This window comes from Prionailurus viverrinus, chromosome D1 (genome assembly GCF_022837055.1).
Source record: "Prionailurus viverrinus isolate Anna chromosome D1, UM_Priviv_1.0, whole genome shotgun sequence".
In the NCBI taxonomy this organism is placed as follows: Eukaryota; Metazoa; Chordata; class Mammalia; order Carnivora; family Felidae; genus Prionailurus; species Prionailurus viverrinus.
This window is the reverse complement of record NC_062570.1, coordinates 56550158-56570717: the sequence shown is the minus strand read 5'-3', so window position 1 is coordinate 56570717 and position 20560 is coordinate 56550158. Positions and strand designations below refer to the sequence as shown.

The 20560-nt window shown below is 36.6% G+C and overlaps 1 protein-coding gene across 1 annotated transcript in view; it reads left to right on the top strand.

The window, feature by feature from the left end:
- UVRAG (UV radiation resistance associated) overlaps positions 1 to 20560 on the top strand; it is a 297766-nt gene that overhangs the window by 24138 nt on the left and 253068 nt on the right. The window contains exons 2-3 of the mRNA XM_047877056.1: positions 8338 to 8455; positions 15691 to 15725. Coding sequence (XP_047733012.1) covers positions 8338 to 8455; positions 15691 to 15725 — 153 coding nt within the window. The remainder of the gene's footprint in view (positions 1 to 8337; positions 8456 to 15690; positions 15726 to 20560) is intronic.

The window sequence follows — 20560 nt, the reverse complement described above, 5'->3', positions numbered from 1 at the left end:
CCTGTGAAGAAGCCTGTATTATAATTTAGTAGTGCTTACCAAATGACTGAATTACATTCTAGAACTGAGTGAGAGCAGAGTGGAATCAGAATAAAGGCTTTAATTCCAAGGTTGTGTGATGTGCGTCACAGAGAACTCTCAGGGATAGGAGCTATAATGTATTTTATGAGAGATTAGAATTGGTGGGTTGTTTGTTCAAATCTGTAACATTGGCTGTTGGTGCTACTTGCTTGTAGGCAGTAGCACCAAGCACTAGTTTTAAATAAAGCATTTTTGGGTTCTTTCAAAACTTTTCACAGGGAGTCTTTCAGGTGGGATCAAAAGATTAGAAAGAATAGGTGACTGAGAGTGCTATAATATAGAAGGAGCTTTTGTATTTTTTAAAAAGACTGATCTAATTTATCAAGCTTAAGTTCTGAATTCAGTAATTCAACATTTTTACCTTCTGTGGGAATGTGGAAAACTAATCTTCTCCCAGGTTTGCTTTTGTTGTCCCTCAAAAAAGTGCACCAAAATAGTGGTAACCTGAGTTTACTGGAAACAACCTGGGCCTTATTCCTCCATGGCATTTAGCCTCTTCCTAGGCCAAGAACAAATGCCTGACCTGAAAAAAGAAATGAATTGAGGATAGGAAAGGGGGCAGCTGTCCAGAACAAGTTTGACTACATTTCTAAACCAAATGCTCCTTAAAAAAATTATCTCATAGTGTCTGTGATTATCAACATGAGAGGTTAGCAAACTGGCCAGTAGTCACTGGCTTTTGTAACTGAGGAGACTAAGAGAGGTTACCATGGTTAAGAGATTGTAAACAAACAAACAAGAACATGAAGAGAATCGATATGCCATGAAAAAGTTAAAATAATTTTTTCTCTGTCTCTTTATAGAATAAGTTGGCATCCCTTTATCTGTATCATTCAGGGTATATAGTAATATTTCTTCATGCAAACATTTAAAATTTCATGTTCTTTTGTGTTCCATGTTAGCACTTCTTAAAAAATGGATACATAGTTTTCCATTGTATGAATGTACCACAATTTAAGAGTGATTATTAAATTTTTGCTTTTAGAGCCAATATCAGAATAAGCATATTTGCATGCATTTTTTGACTTGTGGAATTGCTTAGTCAAATATTATATACAGTTTAAAATTTAGTAATTATGGCTAAATTGCCCTCCCTCTAAGTTGAACCAGTTTATATTTCCTCTAGCATAATTTTCCTTACTTTTATCAACTGTGACAAAGACTAAACAGGTTATTTAATCAGATAGATCTCTTCATTTTCTATTGCTAGGTAAGAAGAAAAATTTAGTGGCATGAAGCAACATCATCATTTATTTTGCTTGTAATTCAGCAGTTTGGTTTGGTCATGGTGGGAACAGCTTGACTCTACCTGATGTCATTTCTGGTGGCTCAAAGGCTGGGGGCTGACATGGTCACTTACAAGTCTGGCTATAGCTGGGATCTCACTCAAGGCTGTGGAGAAGAACTACGAAGTCCTTTTCACATAGCTGCCTGCTGTCCTTGCATTCGGGTGACTGGGTTCTAAGAGAACTAGATAATTTTATGATTTGGCCTCAGAAGTCATGCAGTCTAATTTCTACCATAGTCGCAGGCCTTACCACGTGGAAGGGGGAGGGAACATAGGTCCCATTTTTTAATGGAGGGGTGGCAATATCACATTGTAACAGAGCATGCGGAATGTGATGTATTGGTGCAACCATTGTTTGGAAACTGTTTGGAAACTAGTCTGCCATAAGGTGGAGTGATTGTTGTGCATATCTTAATTATGAGTGTGATTACACATCTCTTCATATGTTTATTGACCATTTCCATGTCTTTTTCTGTGGTCTGCCTTTTTATATCCTTGGCCCCCTTTTCTATTGGGCTATAGATTATTGATTATATTATTGCTTTATAAAAGCTCTTGTAGATTAAGCAAATTAGACTCAAAATTTGTTTTGAAGATATCTCTTTAGAAGTCATAAAAGGTGTGTATGGGATGGTTATTTAGTTTGGTGATGGTCGGGACGCGTGGGGTGGCTATATTTAAGAACCATAGTACTTTTGTTTTTGAAGCAAGGGTTACAGACAGGGAAGGAAGGGTGAATGGGAGCCATGTCCTCCTCCTGTTGGCCATCAGCCTCCCTGAGTCACTTTACGGCAGTGATGAGGAACAAGATCAAAGACACATTAGTTCTCTTTGGTCATTATTATACCTCAGAAGTCAGAACATTTTAGATGCCTGCAAGGAATGGCGAAACTTGGGAGGAATATAGCACCCCAGTGACCTATTTCACTACTGAAAATTGCTTTGGATTTCTCTTCGTTCTGGGGTGTGATTTGACTGTTTTTAAAGCTGTGCTGTTGCCCATGTTGAGGTTCAAAATTGTATCAACAAAAATGGATTGACCTGCCAGAGATAATTATTTTCTAAAACATGGGGATGGTTAACAAAATGAGACATTTCTTTGTAACTTGCCACTAAATTAGAATGTTACTCTTTACCTATTAACTTGTTATGGGGTAAATTCTAAATAAAAAAATCACAGTCTAAATCCCCCTAGTTGTAATCTTTGACCGTTTTATAGGGTCTCGGCTCGTGGTTGTCATTGTAGTTCTCATTTTAGGTATGGTTTGATCCAGAGACTTCAATTTTCGGCAGGACCTGAATCGCACGTGTCTTATTTTGCTCTCTTCCTTGTTGGTTTCATTCTTCAGTTTCACTGTGATGGAAAGACAGCTGCCAGCATCTCTAACCCTGTATTCTTCCAGATTCAGGGCCAGTGAGGGGAAAAAACAAAACAAAACAAAAAAAACCTCTCAAAAATTTAATATAATTTCTGAGTCTTTCAGTGGTCCTAACTGAGTCATATGTTATGGTCAGGGGGATGAAATGTGCTGATTGGCATGATCTGAGTCATCATGTGAATATCCTTGAAGTTGGAAGAGAGTTAATTCTACAGGAAGGATATAGATTGATAGTAGGAGAGAGTGGTTCTGTAAAGGAAAATCTGCACTTTTATTTGGCCTTGTTTTAATCAGATAGGTGCTGAGCATGACAAAACAAGCAAAAAATACAAAAAAACCCCAAAACTTTTCTTTAGACTACTGTTAGGTTTTGAAGCAGTTTTCTAACAGCGTTAGTAGTATTAACAAGAGAAACAACCATTATAGGTTCTTTAGAGGCACCAGTTACAGTCATGACTAATGAGTAATTCTTCTTATTCTTTTTTTTTTTTTAACTATAAAGCAAACATTTCAAATCTACAATACATGCCACTTAGGAATTTATATCTGAAAGATTTGTTAAAATGTTAAGGGATTTGGGGCAATACTGGTCTTTTCCTCACCACCAGCATCTCAGATAGTAGAGTTGTGCTCCAGTTATATCTATCAATCCTCGAAATCAAAACTGAATAGATTTTAATTTATATGTTAGTGAATGTTTTCAATGTCTATACAGGATGTTTTATAGATTGAGTTTCAAAGATTTTAAGCCATGTTACTTCCAGTTTAAAGATTAAAATCTGTTCAGCTTTAGTTTTAGAAGTGGATGTTTTTAGAGCACAACTTTGTTGCCAAACTACTGCTGAAGAATGATACGCAAAGTGTTTTATAACCATGAAGGCATAGAACATTTGACAAAGTTTAAGGAGATTGCTGATAAAGAAAACTGCATAGGATGTTACTATAAAGAATAATTCGGGGCGCCTGGGTGGCGCAGTCGGTTAAAGCGTCCGACTTCAGCCAGGTCACGATCTCGCGGTCCGTGAGTTCGAGCCCCGCGTCGGACTCTGGGCTGATGGCTCAGAGCCTGGAGCCTGTTTCCGATTCTGTGTCTCCCTCTCTCTCTGCCCCTCCCCCGTTCATGCTCTGTCTCTCTCTGTCCCCCAAAAAAATAAACGTTGAAAAAAAAATTAAAAAAAAAAAAAAAGAATAATTCAAAAGTCTGTGTAAATTTTAATTACTCAGAATATTTATATTTTCCTGAGATGCTTGAGATAATTTAGATCATAAGACGGATTTGATTTTTAACTGTCTTTAGGTGGGCCATTTGAAGAGAAAGTCTGATGTTTAATTCTATTTAGCCAAGCTCAAAAGGAGTGTATTTATGCTTATTGGTGCCACCAGGCCATGAACTACCACTAGGCTATAAAGTCTAGAGCAGTTGAATGTAGGTGAGTCTTGAGGATTTGCTGTAGTAGAATCACTGCTAAGGCTTTACCCCACTTTCAGTTCTAAGTTCTGTATTTTCTCACTGTCTGGTGGGTGGGTGTCAGGATCTAAGGTTTCCAGGCCATTGAGGACTATTGCAAGGCCTGTGCCATACCAAGACATTCTTCACTGGGTTAATTCACTGGAGAATTATGAATTCAATCAAAAAACACTGTGTGCCTGCTATTTGCTAGGTAGTCATCTAGATGCCGGAGATACAACTATAAATAAAATAGTCTTTTCCTCTTAGAATTTATATTATTGTTGGGGAAGATAGACAAATATCTGGAACTAACCCTATTTCTACGTTTTGCAAGTATAGCTCTTATGGGGGAACTGAAGACAAGAAAGGATCCTTTAAGTCACTCTGATTTTTTCAATACTTTAATATAATATTGGATCATAGGGTAATAGTTTGGGTGAAGGTAGATGATATATCCTAAAACTGGTGGTAATTTTTGGTATTGCTGTTACACTTTGGACTAAGTTTAGTTGAGTTTAAACTTTTTCTTATTTATTTCTTGAGTATGTAAGACACTTATATGGTACAGAAGTCAAAAGTATGTAAACAAGTATCAGGGAAGTGTTGCTTTCATCTGTATTCCCTTCAGCTTGCTCTCACCCCCATAGGTAATCATTTTTATGAGTTTCTGGCTTAACCTTCCAGTGTTTCATTTAAATTGCATGAAGTCTTAGGGGGAGGAGAGGAAGACAGAAGGGGGGTGGGGACTAAAGGGAGGAGGTGAATGGTGGGAATGGAGAAGAGCTCCACTTACATAGTGCTTGTGAATGTTGTCTTACTGGTGGTCTTTTTGTCCTACTTACCCACCTCCTAACTCTGAAAAAGGCAATAGCTTAAAAAAAAAAACACTTTATTTTGGACTAATTTTAAATTTATAGAAAAGTTGCAAAAATAATACAGAGAATTGCCTTCATTCAGTTTCCCCTAATGTTAACATTAGGGGAGTAATAAGCAGCTCTATGATAAAATTGGAATGAATGTCATTAAAGAGGAAGTCAAGACAAAGGGCATAAGAGGGTTCATGTGTACATTTACTGCCTTTTCACCAAGATGACATCAATAATTTACTCATAAATGGTTAATTTCCTTTGTTCTAGCTGCTGGGAGCATCTTGTAGTTTAATCACGGTGTAATAAGAATACTTACCTACTGCTTTTGAAATAAATAAAATAAGGGAAAAGGTAAAAAGTTGTACAACCCAAAGTCAGTGCTTTATAGTTGGTTAATTTGTGGAAGAGTTTTTGTTGTTGTTGTTGTGAATCTTCTTATAAAATGCTGCGATGTAGCCAGTTCTGTTTTATCTGTGTGAGTGGAGGGAAGCTTGGAAACAATACTGATACCTTGGGTGAATGTTTGTAGACTCCATTACTGATTTTAGAATCTAGAGCTTGGAGTCAGAAGGTGTCTTGAAGCTGGTTTTGCCAACTTCCTAGATAGTAGAAAGATCTCTTCACCAATATCTATGTATCCACTGTAGATTCAGTCTCTGTCTAAGCCTTGCACATTGCTTTGTAAAGCAGTCTGTTCCGTTATTATTATTTTGTCATAAAATTATTCTCTTGAGTTGAAGGATAGATCATTGCTTGCTCTGTCCCCTATAGCAATAGGGGAGTGTAAAGACCAAGTTGTATCAGTTATAATTATAAATACATACACACACACACATATGTGTGTGTGTGTATGTGTGTGTGTGTGTGTGTGTGTATATATATATACACATACATGTATGTATGTATATATATATATACACACACATATATAGGAGATAGTGTATGGTATATACCTATGTATATAGGTATAATCCCTTTGCTTTCCTCTGCCTTCTTTCCTTCCTTCTTTTGAGATATCCTGCTCATTTATTATTTATTGTTTTATATTTGGTTTTGTAGGAATGTTGGGATAAAGAGATGAATCACAATAATGAGTAAAACCTAACCTCATGGGGTTGTTATGAGGGTTAAATAAGATCATATGTATGAAGTGTTTAGCACAGTGCATGGCACATGGTAAGCATTTAATAAGTGCTGATAGTGTAGTGATGGTAATTGTCTCTGTCATCGTCTTTTCCTCTTAGATTAATAGGGAAGATAACTAACCAATGACTTTTAAGACTAGATTGAATGATATAAGTGCTCTAGGAGAGAAGAAGCAAATTTCTTATTTATTCAAATAAAGGAGCAACTAATTTCAGTTAGAGACTCAGGAAGGAGGAATCTTTTCTCCTAAACTTTGAAGTAGAAATGGGATCTCCTTTAAGAAAACGGATTTTAGATCGACGGGGCTAGAATTAACAAAAGCCTGGAGCTAGGAACGTGCATTATCTTTTTCATGGGATCTTAAGCATTCATGTGTGACTGAGGGGTTGGCTATGTGGAAGATCTAGTCTAAAATAAGGATAGGATGTGGAGAGGTCAGATTGTGTAGGGCTTTGAAAGCAATATGGAAAGTTTGTACTTCATTCTAGAGACTTTGGGTAATATTTTCAGGTCTTCGAACAGAAGATCAAGATCGCAATCTTACAGCAAAATAGATGTGGTTATTGTATATAGGTAATTAGTGGTTCCTGTTAATTTAAAATCTTGAGTGAGAGGGCTAATAAAAAATATATAGGAGGAGATAGTTGCTGTGATCCAGGGTATGAAATGGAAACCATTGGCAGATTGTAGAAAAATGAGTCTTTTAGAGTAAGCCCTAGGAACTTTTCATAAATATATTTGGGGCTTTTCATACTTAGAGGATTAAACCAATTTATTAGACAATAACCTTCCCTATTAAAGAATCTTAATCGCTAGATTGGGAGAAAAGATTAGGTTGGTATGTGCATGGAAAGAAAGAACTGCACTTTTCTGGCTGGCTGGACATGTAATTGAAGATGGTCTTACCTTAGTAGATTGGGCTGTCTTTCAGCCTGAAGGGAGAGCTGTAAGCATTTTTTAAAACTGAGCACTTGGGGCGCCTGGGTAGCTCAGTCGGTTAAGTGTCTGACAGCTCAGGTCATGATCTCACGGTTTGTGAGTTTGAGCCCTGCATCGGGCTCTCTGCTGACAGCTCAGAGCCTGGTGCCTGCTTCGGATTCTGTGTCTCCCCCTTTCTCTGCCCCTCCTTTGCTCATGCTCTGTGTCTCTCTGTCTCTCAATAATAAATAAATATTAAAAAAAAGTTAAAAAATAAAACTGAGCACTTGATATCTGTTTTTAAGTCTGAAAATAATTATCTGAGAGGGAACTAGCCTTTGGGAATGAATCTGATGGGCACAGACTTGAGCATTGCCAACATCTTCTCTTTTTGGTATGCTATTACTTGGCTGGCTGTTAACTTCCAGTTTGTTGATTTCTACCGTTGCTTATGGAGCATTTGCCTTTTCAACACTTGGGGCTCCAAATGATTTGTGCATCTTAGTTGGAGAAGTTGTTGGGAAGGAGGCCTGATCAGGAAAGAGATTGGGTGGCTGTTGGTCAGGTGAGGATTTAATTTCAGCTCACAACAGTTGGGTTACTGGCTGGCTGGAGTGACCAGTGAGTTGTGTTTTGGCTAAGCATCTTTTCCTGGTCGTACAGATGATCTGGCATCTAGACTGAACAAACAGCTGGAGTATATGTATGTAAAAACTGCTTGTCTGGGGATGAGCACTGGGTGTTGTATGGAAACCAATTTGTCAATAAATTTCATAAAAAAAAAATAAAATACACTCATCTAAAAAAAAAACAAAACAAAAAACTGCTTGTCTGTTGGTATGAGATGGACTTGCATGTCTCCGGTATCCTTCCAAAGGGAAGAAAACAAATTACTACTTGGTTTATGTTCCAGGAAATACTAATGCTCTTTACAGGTAAATAGCACTTATATAACATTTATGCTTTTCGAAAATATTTTATATTTGTTGTCATTTCGTGCTCACAACCCCATAAAGGAGATGGGGCAGGTATAATTCCTATTTGACAGAGTGGATACTAAATCATAAATAAGAGACTGGGTTAAGGTTGCTGGGTTAACAAATAAATGGGATAGCTTAACTGTATTTCATTTTTGGATTGTAACTTTCAGAAAGTTTTATGAGGAAAAAGCTGAACATGTCCCTCTTTTTTGTTGTTAATTTTTAGCGGCGTCTTAGACACCTTCGGAACATTGCTGCCCGGAATATTGTTAATAGAAATGGCCATCAGCTCCTTGACACCTACTTCACACTTCACTTGTGTAATACCGAAAAGATATACAAAGGTAAGAGAATCTGTGGACTTGCCTACAGATTGTTACATCTCATTTTTATTCTTTTGTAATACAAGTGAGTAACAGTACCCTCGCTTTGCTATTATTGCTTATTGGGAAGCAAAATTGTCATGCTGTCTGAAAATATTTAATGAGCAGTAGTTACATATATCATATATAAAAGAAACAGGGCTTTTGGATAGTTCTTAAATTGATAAATTTATCATTTATTTATGCATGTTAGCTATTAATGTTTTTATTCTAGTTGGTATCATTAAAATATACTATATGAGTCCAGCATACAGTACTAATTTTGTTTTCTTTAAAATATAATTGTTGGGGCGCCTGGGTGGCGCAGTCGGTTAAGCGTCCGACTTCAGCCAGGTCACGATCTCGCGGTCCGTGAGTTCGAGCCCCGCGTCGGGCTCTGGGCTGATGGCTCAGAGCCTGGAGCCTGTTTCCGATTCTGTGTCTCCCTCTCTCTCTGCCCCTCCCCCGTTCATGCTCTGTCTCTCTCTGTCCCAAAAATAAAAAAATAAAAAACGTTGAAAAAAAAAATTTAAAATATAATTGTTGAAATATTATGGTAAAATTAGGACCAGTTTATGTCTTCTCATATCGGTAATTCCTTGTGTATATATGGCGTCATTTTTAGAAGAATGCCATGGTTTCCTTGAATTCATTTGTACCCATTGTACTGTGGACTGCTCCATAAGTGACAGTTCTGAGAGTAGACCAAATATTTGATTCAAAATCACAAGCACCTTTTGAATACATATTGGACGAAAGGTACTTGGATATAATCCATTGACCTATGTTGGATGGTAGAAGAGAACAAGCATGGTGTATGACAGGAATATTGGATTAGGATTGCAAATACATGCATAGTAGGTCTAGCTCAGCCATTTACTAGCTGTGTGACATTGGACAAAGATCATGTCTTTTTGAACCGCACTTTTCCCATTTGTAAAGTGGAGATGATGCCTTATGAAATTGGCAAGACAGATATTTGTGAGGAACAACTGAGATAAGGTGATAACACTTGGTAAGATGTGATTGAAGGTCTATTTATATTAACCAAAAGTGGCGTTATTTTAATTAGAGGTACTAAAGGCTTATTTGAATTTTGTCCTCTGGCAAAGAAAGATGAAAAATTCAAACAATGTCTTATCTTTTTGGTTTTAATTACTTTTAAAAACCATTATTAAAATAGTAGTCATTTAACACCTTTTTTTTTTTTTTTTTTAAATTTCAATACCAGTATATGCTCATTAGGAGATTCAGTCAGGAATTATATAGGGTAGCACAACGCAAATAGAGTTAAAATAATTTTTAAGGGTGAGAAAAAAGACTCTAAATTCTGCCATTGTCATATAATTTTATTTCATTCTTACTTTTCATTGTAAATATTGCATTTCTAAAAAACAGTTATATTAATCTGAATGATTAATGCTAGCTACTATAACAAATACCACAAATCTCGGTGGCATAACATAATACATTTCTTACACTAAGTCCAACGCAGGTGTTCTTTATCAGGCAGGGTATTGGCAGTTGTCCTCTAAGTGGTGACTCGGGTATCCAGGCTTCTTCTATTTTGGAATGCTGCTATCATCAATACATGACTTGGGGCATGGCAAGAGAGGAGGATCATTTGAGGGAGATTTTTATAACAGAAATGGCCCCCATAAATTCCATCACATTCCATTGGCCATAAATCAGTAGTGTAGTCCTTTTTAGATGAAGAAAGGACTGGGATATGTTGTCTTCCTATGTGTCCAGAAGGAAAAGGGAACAGTTTGGTTATTATTTGTCCTAGGGGTATAAGCATTTTTTCAGACCTTAATACATTTGGTCTCCTGCTCACTAACTGGTTTTATCATTAGCAATATATGACAATGCCAGAGCGTTTAAAATTTTTGATATGTTTCTATATAATTAGTCCTTGATTATCTTCATAAAATTTATATGTTCTTGGTCCAGTGTTCTCTTTGATAATAGTAATTCACATAGTACTTAGCACATTTTAGGTATTTGGTGATTTGTAATGTTAACAATTGTAGTAGTTTTTTTTTTTTTTTTTTTAAACGTTTGTTTATTATTGAGAGACAGAGACACACAGAACATGAGCAGGGGAGGAGCCGAGAGATGGAGAGACACAGAATCCGAAGCAGGCTCCAGGCTCTGAGCTGTCAGCACAGAGCCCGATGCGGGGCTTGAACCCACAAACTGCGAGATCATGACCTGAGCCGAAGTTGGATGCTTAACCGACTGAGCCACCCAGGCACCCCCCCCCCTTTTTTTTTTTTTTTAAACAATTGTAGTAGTTTCTAAGAAGAGAGTAGTCATGGGTCTGGTTGATGACCATCTTGCAAAAAAGTTGTCTAAGAGATGCCATGGAAACAAAATGACTTTTTTTTTCCCTTCTAGCTCAGATTACATCTTGAGTTTAGAAGTTACAAAGTTCCCTCAATGAAATGCTCATTCTCATAGGTATAGACCACAGGGAAGTCTCTGTTAGTGGTGGAGTCTGTCACTAATTGGCAAGTCCCTGGGCTAGGACATTTAGTTCCTCTTGTGAGCTTTGCTTAATTTATTCCTAAAATAAGTGAACTGATAATTCTGAGAGTTAATGCCTACTCCAAAATGTCATGGTTGAATGAAGTCTATCTATGGTCCTCTTTTGGGCACACAAGTCAGACTTTATAACTTTTAACTACCATAGGAGGAACTGGGAAGCTCTTTCCTTAGGAAGCCTAGTTAATCCGCCTTACCTTATTGGACCTCTGATGAGAAGCCCAGATATTCATTTCCTGATCATTATGTGGCCCTCGGTGTAGGATGCCACGATAGAGGGCCATTTGGTTCTTCTCACAAAACCACTTGTACCACCTGTTTAGTGGCATCATTTCTTAGTTTTAAAAGAAAGGTTTTGTTTTTGTTTTTTTTTTTTACGGGGGAGAATATTTGAAATACTGATTTCTAAGTTATTCTTTTATGTTGGCTGAATTCACAGCAGATCCTAAGAAGTTATGTGTGAGATTTTTTTGACTTTTGACATCTTTTAGTGCTCTTGGGAGATTGCCTACTTTTTAGGTAGTTCAAATCGTCACATCCCCAAAGAACAAAGCCTTGTGTTAATGGATGAAGAGCTAGGTTCTAATTGTGATTCCCTCTTGAACTTGGAATTTTTATAAAATCAATTTTGTTCTTTAGACATAGTTCTTTTTTCACCCACAAAATGTTGAGTGCCTGTCCTCTCCTGGAATGCCAGCCAGCTATTTTGAATACATCAGAAGATTAACTCTATATAATCCAGAAGATTTTAGGTTGGTTTTGTTCACTGCACTTGGAACAGTGCTTGGCACATAGTAAACCCTCGTATATTTTTTTCATTTAATTGTTTGAATAGCTAATGCAGTCATGGTTCAAAATATATATAAAGGCTTAAACTCTTTCTTTCACCTGTCCCATTCCCTAGTTTTTTTACCCCAGCCTAAAAACTACTGTTCTACATTTCTTGTTTCTCTTTTCTGAGATTCTTTATGCAAATACAACTAAAAATAGTACAAAACTACATATATTTCTGTGCTTTCCATTTTTCACCTAAAATGCCTTAGACGTTTTTCCATATTGGTTCACAGAGAGCTTCCGTAATTTTTTTTTCTGAATATTTTTGCATTGAATAGATGTACCAGAATTTATTTAACTGGCCTCTGTTGGTGGGCATTTAGGTGGTTCTTGTCATATGCACAGTACTGCTTTGACTAACTTCATAAGTACGTTATTTTGTATGAGTGCTAGTTTAGCTATGGGGTAAATTTCCAAGAAGTGGAAGTACAAAGAATGCGTACTTACAGTTTTGGTAGATATTGCAAAACTGTCTTTGTTTACATTCCCACTTGGTCTGTATGAGTGGCTTTTCCCTTACAGGCTCACCAATAGACTGTGCAATCAAACTTTGGAATTTCTGCCGATCTGATAGGTGAAAAATAATTTTATAGTAACCTTTAAGTTTGTATTCCTCCTTTATGAGTGAGGTTGAGGTACTAAAAAAAGCATTTGTTGAATGAATGGAATGCTGCATAACAGCCAAAACATGCCATTGAAACCATGCTCTACATTCTCTAATTGCTTTGTTTTTGTTTTTTTTTTTTTTTTTTTTTTTTTTAGGTCTTACTTAGCATGGATAGAGAAGCATTTGTATCTAATCGTCCCTTTCATGTAGAAATAGGTCTTGGATGACTTGAAAATTTACTTGTCGAATAGTTTTGCTTAAATTGAGTTAATAAAAATTAATAAAAATTATAGTTTATAAAGTGTTTTTGATTCGCTATTTCATTTGAGCCTCACAGTAATCTTGTTATCTTCCATGTGTCATTGTCCTTTGAAAGGTGAAGGAACCATGTGGCCCAAAAGGTTAATTGACTTGTCCAGGATAAAGCTGATAGGTAGATTGGGGATTGGAACTATGTTTTGGCTCTGAATTCTCCTCCATTCACTATTTTGTTTTGCATCATGCTGCTAATTTTATTGAAACTATTTTAGGTGTAACAGAATGGTGAACAGTGTAGGCCCATGTTAGACATTGCCCTGTACTCCATGATTTTGTATGTGGCTTTTTTGTTGACCTCTCTCCATTTAAATTAGCAAGCCTGTTTTGAAGGTCTAATGGAGAAAGCCTATTGTTTAGTTTCTTTTATACATATATTTCGTCAGCAGAGTTTTGGAAGAAATAGTGATACTCCTCTGAGAGCTAAAGATATATATTTTGGGAACTGTTTAATTTAGACACTTTGCAGATTAAATTGAGGAATTCTCTCCAAAGAAAAGAGGAATATCTTTTTTTCCCATTGATTTTAAAGTAGTACATGCTTGCAATAAATTCAAACAATACAAAAATAAAGTATAACATAAAAGTACTTTGTAATAAAAAAACATTTTTTAAGCCCTTTTAGTTTCTCCCCCTAAAAATAAACATGCTAGACGTAAAGTAGAATACACCCACACCCACACACACACCTACACACATAAACTTTTATAGTTAATTTATGGTTGGAGTAATTGATTAATCATATGGGAAAAATGAAAAGAATGATACTTACGGTTGTCTAATGTTGGGATTTTCACGAGTAAGATTGTAAATTGGTACAGTACTTTTAAAGAACAACATGGTAATATCTATTAAACACAAACTATTTTTCCTTTAATCTTGCATTTTACTTCTAAATGTTTATCTTATAGATTCAAGGGTCTAGAATATATATCTCTAAATGATTGTTTATTTATAACTTACTTGAAATATCTAAAAATTACCAGTAACCTGAATGTTCATCAGCAGAGGAGTCCTTTTAAAAACAATTAGAATTACCCCTTTTCTTTTTTTTTCTTTAAATGTTCATTTATTTTTGAGAGAGAGAGAGAGAGAGAGCAGGGGAGGGACAGAGAGAGAGGGAAACACAGAATCTGAAGTTTCAGGCTCTGAGCTGTCAGCATAGAGCCCGACATGGGGCTTGAACTCATGAACCGCGAGATCATGACCTGAGCCAAAGTCAGACGCTTGACTGACTGAGCAGCCAGGCACCCCAGAATTATTCCTTTTCTTATTTTAAATAATTGTTCAAAATAGAAAAATAGAAACTGCCAAGTAGAAAAAGTTAGCAGCCTAATTCTATCACTTAAGATAAACATTATTAACATAATTATAAACATTTGGATCCTGTTGTAAATTTTATTTTGGAACTTTTTCCCCTACTTAATACATTGTGACTATCTCTCCACGGAATAAAATGATCATCCTTATCTTTTTAATTTTTTTTAAGAAAGACAAACCTACAGTAATATAAGTAGTATATCAAGAAGTGCTTTACCCATTGGAGTTTTATGTGTGCATAGGCCTGCTATTCATTTATTGCCTGACTAGTCCTAAGCTTCAGTCATGGACTTCTTTGACATGTTTCACTATATTTGAGTTTCATCTATAATGTTGCATACTTTATATGTTTAAGTTCCTTATTTTTAAACTTATGTCTAAGTAAAATTGTTCATTTAATTACGAAATATTTATTGAGTGTCTGCTCTGTGCCAGGAATGGTTTTACGTGCTGAGGAGACAGCAGTTGTACAAAACAATTGCTCCTGTCCTTTCAGAGCTTACAATTGGGGGTTGATGAATATATGAAACATAAATTCAAATACGTAAGAAAAAAGTGTGTCCGTGTATCACCTAAAATCATCTCAAGTACCAGTGGTATGTGCATCACACCTGGGAAATTTCTCTTATAGCAACACAAGGATACTGGGGTCCTTGTAAGCTCTTGAGAGACAGAGCATCACAATGGTGACTTCAGCAGGGTCAGAAGAGGCGATGTTTGTGTGAATATCTGAGACATTTCTCTCTTGATTGTGCCTTCAGGTTTTGTTAACATGTACAATACGCATGAAGGTTTGTAGAATCATGAAATTTCAAAGCTTGCAAGAGGACCTTCGCTCATTAGTCTAATTCTCTAAGTTGTCTAATGAGAAATGGGCCCAAGGAGATTAAAGAGACAGAATGTTGGGGCGCCTGGGTGGCGCAGTCGGTTAAGCGTCCGACTTCAGCCAGGTCACGATCTCGCGGTCCGTGAGTTCGAGCCCCGCGTCGGGCTCTGGGCTGATGGCTCAGAGCCTGGAGCCTGTTTCCGATTCTGTGTCTCCCTCTCTCTCTGCCCCTCGCCCGTTCATGCTCTGTCTCTCTCTGTCCCAAAAATAAATAAACGTTGAAAAAAAAAAAAATTAAAAAAAAAAAAATAAAGAGACAGAATGTTAATGACAGATAGAAGTAGAACTTAGGTTACCTGGTTGCTAGATCATTGTCCGTTCCACAGTACTATGATGGATGATCATATTAGAGATGTTTGAGAAAAACAGAGCAGATGGAATCAGTTTTTGCAGAGTGGCCATAAGGTAGGAGAGAAGAAAGTCTAAACTTCTAAGGGCTCAAATTTGTATCTGGGGTAAAATTTACTAAATTAAATCTTAACAAGCTTTGATTTTTCTTTATTAATGTTTTTTTCCTTTAAAATCTTTTAATTTATGTTTATTTATTTTTTTGCAGAAAAATAATTTTTGTAGAAAATATAGGGAAATTAGATCCCTTGAAAATATTATAAATGTTTTACTGGAACAAATGTTAAAAATTTGCAGGATTAAGAGTTAATGAGCTTATTTTCTTTCATATCACTTATTGTTTTTTTTCTTCTTTTCCAGAATTTTATAGAAGTGAAGTGATTAAGAATTCCTTGGTAAGTTTGATTTCTGACAGGTACACTGACCAACCCTACAACTCCTGTTTCAGAAAATGCTGAGGCAGAAGTTCAAATTCAGTTCTGGTATTATGATACTTCTACAGTTAAATCTTCGCTTACTTATTGCTTAAATTTTCATTGATTTATTTTGCTGTATGTTTTGTGCTTAGAAAATACCTGGCACATAGTAGGTGCTTGATAAATGTTTGCTGAAGGAACTGATATTTTCTCTGTTAAAACTTCAAAAATTTTTTTAACTCAAATTCTATAATTCTGTCAGTTCTATTTACTGTAGAGGTTTTTTTTTTGTTTTTGTTTTTGTTTTTGTTTTTTTGACTATTTGTGTTAACCAAACATAATAAATGATGTCTTTGTTTAGATATAGTTCTTACAAATTTCATGTTAGGGCCATTGTATAGATCCTTCCACTTATTTTTTAGTGATGTCATTGCTAAGTTAGAAAGTTGGAAGCGTCCTACTTTTGATAATGTGTACTTGAGATATTTGTATGAATGGCTCCGTTTATTGGGCCATGTTGGTAAAAAAAAGAGCTTTATGGTAATTATCATATGCTTTTAATGGTCCAAGACCATACCGGATTTGGCCCGTGTTCACTTTTCCCTCCTTATCTCTTAATACTTTTCCTTACCTACTGTGTTCCAGACATACCTCATTTGTTCAGTGCTTCATACATGCTAAGCTTGTCTTATTTCTTATGTCCCCAGCTCTTTATTTCGCTGAAGAAGTCTTTGAGGTCTCAGTGATAGAACTTTGGCTAGGCTTTCTATGACTATTCCATTGAAAGTGGTTCCCTTTCTCCTAGTCACTCTTTTTGCATCACCTGTTTTATTTTCTTTAGAGCATTTATCACTCTTGGAAATTCTTATTCACTCATTTGTTTGTGTTGGTTGTCTATCTCCCAGCTACTAGAGAACACAACCATGAGAGCAAGGACCTTGCCCAGAGTCTAGAATATTATAGATGTTCAGCAAATACTTGTTAGATGAATAAATAGATATCAATGATGTGTTTTGTTTACAGAATCCTTTTACGTATGTATTCCATTTTGGTTCTTAGAACATTCTGTAAGGTGGATGGGGTAGGTCTTAAGAAAATGACATCCAGGGAGGCCCAACAAGTTTTGCAGTCACATGCAGGACCAGATCCCAAGTACAGACCTCTGTCTTTAGGTCTCTGCTACTCTTTCCCCTTTGTTAAGCTGCCTTCTAAATGTTTCTAAAATAGCATAATAAATTTGGCTTCTAGGTCTGTTTCCTTGAGCCCACCTCGGAGGAGCTCCAAATCCCCAGTATCGCTCTTATTCTACATATATTAAATGACATATGAACTCCTGCCTGACGTATAGTAGCTAATGAGTCAATACCAGTTTCTCTTCCTCTCTTGGCTCAGGTGAAAATAAAAGTGTCCTACAGAGCAGGGAGAGCTAGGGAAGAGTGGGTGGTTTAAGGGGCAGATAGAATAGAATTTCACCTTGATTTATTCTACTCCCACCCCCTTTGATAATCAGAACTCTTGTCGGGAATGATTTTACAATGTCCCATTGCTTTTTCTCTGGATTTGTGCCATAATGGACCCTGTGCTAATAGTGCTCCTTTAGTGTATCGTTCTTCATAATTGGTTTTGCATTTACTTGCTGTCATTTGACTTTCAAGTTCTTATTTCTAAACATCATCTCTTTGAATGTAAACTCTTCGCCTCTTTTTGGCTCCTAGCTTCCATTGCTTCTGAATTGCCTGTGTGGCTGTGATATCTTCATCCCTGGTGTACTTAGATTGAATACATGTTTTATAAAAATATTGTAGAATGGATTTCAGACAAGGGAGAGGTTTGGACAAAAGACTTCCAAAGTCCTTTCAACTTACAGTTAGTACTGCAGTTGTTTCATGGGTATAGCACTTACAGCATTTGCTTACATTGTAATTGTTCATGAATGTTTCATCTCCCAAAGAAGATGAAAGCTTTGGGAGGTGGAGACTGCTTGACTATCTTTATGTTCCTCTAGCTCCCAGTGTACTTCTTGGGAGTTGTTTGATAAATGTTGATTTGTTGATGTTTCCTTTTAAGGATATGCTTTGAGATTATGGTATTTCTGGCAAGGGTTGTTCTTTCTTTAATAGCTTAATATAGGTTTGATAAACTGCAATTCATTTCTTTTTTTTTGGAAAGGACTCTTCCTTCTTTGCCTTTTGCTAAATCATTGTGACTAGTTCAGATTAATGGACATTGGGTACTATAGGAATCAACAACTCTCAGAGAATATGCTGGAAATGGCACATTGTCACTTCTCTCCTTGCGTTTCTGAAGAACCACAGATAAGCAGAATTTGTTGTTTTTTTCCCTGCTTAGGAGTTTGTGATTTAGAAAAAATTTTTTTAACATTTTACTTGTTTTTTGAAAGACAGAGACAGAATGTGAGCGGGGGCAGGGTAGAGAGAGAGAGGGAGACACAGAATCCAAAGCAGGCTCCAGGCTCTGAGCTGTAAGCACAGAACCTGATGCGGGGCTTGAACTCATGAACTGCGAGATCATGACCTGAGCCGAAGTCAGACACTTAACCAACTGAACCACCCAGGGGCCCCAGGAGTTTGTGATTCTTAAGCTACTGTAATGTTTGCTGAATAGAGTTAGTGACTTAATGCTCTTATTCCTCCTGGTTACCGGTTATGTGTGGCACATAGAAGGTGCTCAGCAAATGTTTCTTAATGAATAGACTCCTCTAGTAGTACGTTTATTGACTGACTTCGAAGTTATATCCTGCACCCCCAGTCTTCAATTAGCTATTAAAGATTAGGCAAGGTAATGCTTCATTTATTTCTAGCTGAAGCTTTGGGTAAATTTTCACTTTGGTGAACTAAGTTGAATTCTGGTGAGCTTGTGAATATTCGTTTTTACTCCTGTAACTTTAAGGCTTCAGCTCTTTTCCCTAGGTTTATAGTTTTAGCTTGGTCCCCAGACCAGAGTGGCCGGTTTTGCCATTGTGATGTCAAAGGAAATATGGAAAAATGGCTACAGGGTTGAAAAGTGTTTTTGCCCAAATATTAGATTAAGCTGTCCTTAGGTACCTATCTGTGCATCTTTCTGACTCTGGAATACAGTGTTCTGTGCACTGCCCAGTACATGTGTCACTGGCCACATGTGGCTGCTGAGCACTTGAAATGCGGTTAAGTAATACTGGGGAACTAAATTTTAAATTTTATTTAATTTTAATTTAAATAGCCACAAGTGGCCAATGGATAGCATATTGGACAGCACAGTCTGGATGCTTTGAAAAGCTTTCTTATAATTTGTAACATTAGCAGGAAGAGATTTCCCTTTTTGTGTGCTCTGAGAAAACAAAACTTTATACTTCTACTACTAGTACCATTCTTAAAAAAAACTTTTTTTTAATGTTTATTTATTTTTGAAAGAAAGAGAGAGTGAGCGAGCGAGCACGGGCAGGGTAGGGGCAGAGAGAGAGGGAGACACAGAATCCAAAGCAGGCTCCAGGCTCTGAGCTGTCAGCACAGAGCCCAAGGCAGGGCTCAAACTCATGAACCGTGAGATCATGACCTGAGCTGAAGTCGGATGCTTAACTGACTGAACCACTCAGGTGCGCCCCCCCCCCCCCCCCGCCAGTATCATTCTAAAGCTGTAAGAGCTGTTCATATGGTTATTTTAGCTTCTTTAATATATATGATAAACCTTATAAAGGCAGGGACATTTTTACAACCTCTGTAGTCATTGTATTGTGTTTAGTTTGTATTTGGCAAACAAGTAAGAAAAGAGAAAATAGCCTAATCCAAGTTGTTAGTTGTAAGATTTACCATTTTTTCATGTTCACCAAGAAAAATAAGCACTTCTAATTAAACTGAAACACAGGGCTTTTGTAATAGTCCTGGATGAGTTTTGATTCAATCTTCCTAGCTTCTTGTTACTTTGAAATTTCTTTTACCTTTCCAAGGTATTTATTTAGTAGTCTTTCCTTCCTTTAGGTGTACTGTTTGACCTGTGATGGAATCTTTTGTAGGTATCTCGGTAATAAAATATAAATACGCTTCCTTAATCTGTGGGAATTTCATTGCATCTTATAGAAAAGGATGGATGAGGGTTTTTTCTTCATCGACAAATACTTGCTTCTCTAATACCAAATTCATGATTTGTTGCTCTGTGTCTATGTCTTCTTGTCTACATAAAAACAATACTTTTTATTGAAACTTAACGTACATAAAGAAGAGTTTACATATCTTAAGTATACAACTGGATGAATTTTCTGAAATTCATGTAACCAGCACGCAGGTCAAGAGATAGGATATTTTTAGTGCCCCAGAAGCCCTCTCATGCCTTCTTCAGTTACTGCTGCTGTCCTGACTTAACATCATAAATTAATTTTACCTACTTTTTAAGCATTATAGAAATGAAATCATACAGTATGCACTCTTTTGTGTCTGACTTCCACTTTATAAGAGTCTCAACTGTATATTGTAAGTCATTCATATTGTAGGTATATTTGTAGTTTGTTTATAATATTGCATTATGTGAATGTACCAGAATTTATCCATTTTTCTGTTGATAAGCTTTTGGTTAGTTTCTAGTTTTGAGCTAATATGAATAGTGCTGGTGTGAATATTCTCCTGTGTATCTGTTGGTTGAACATGTGTGGGCGTTTCTGTTGAGATACATATCTGGGAGTGGGCCTGCAGGGAGTATGCATGTGACCCCCTTGAGTATATAATGCCAGACAGCTTTCCCAGATTATTGTTTCATTTGCAGTCTGGCCAACAGTCTATGAGAGTTCTGGGTTATTGCACATTGTTGCAATCACTTGCTGCTCT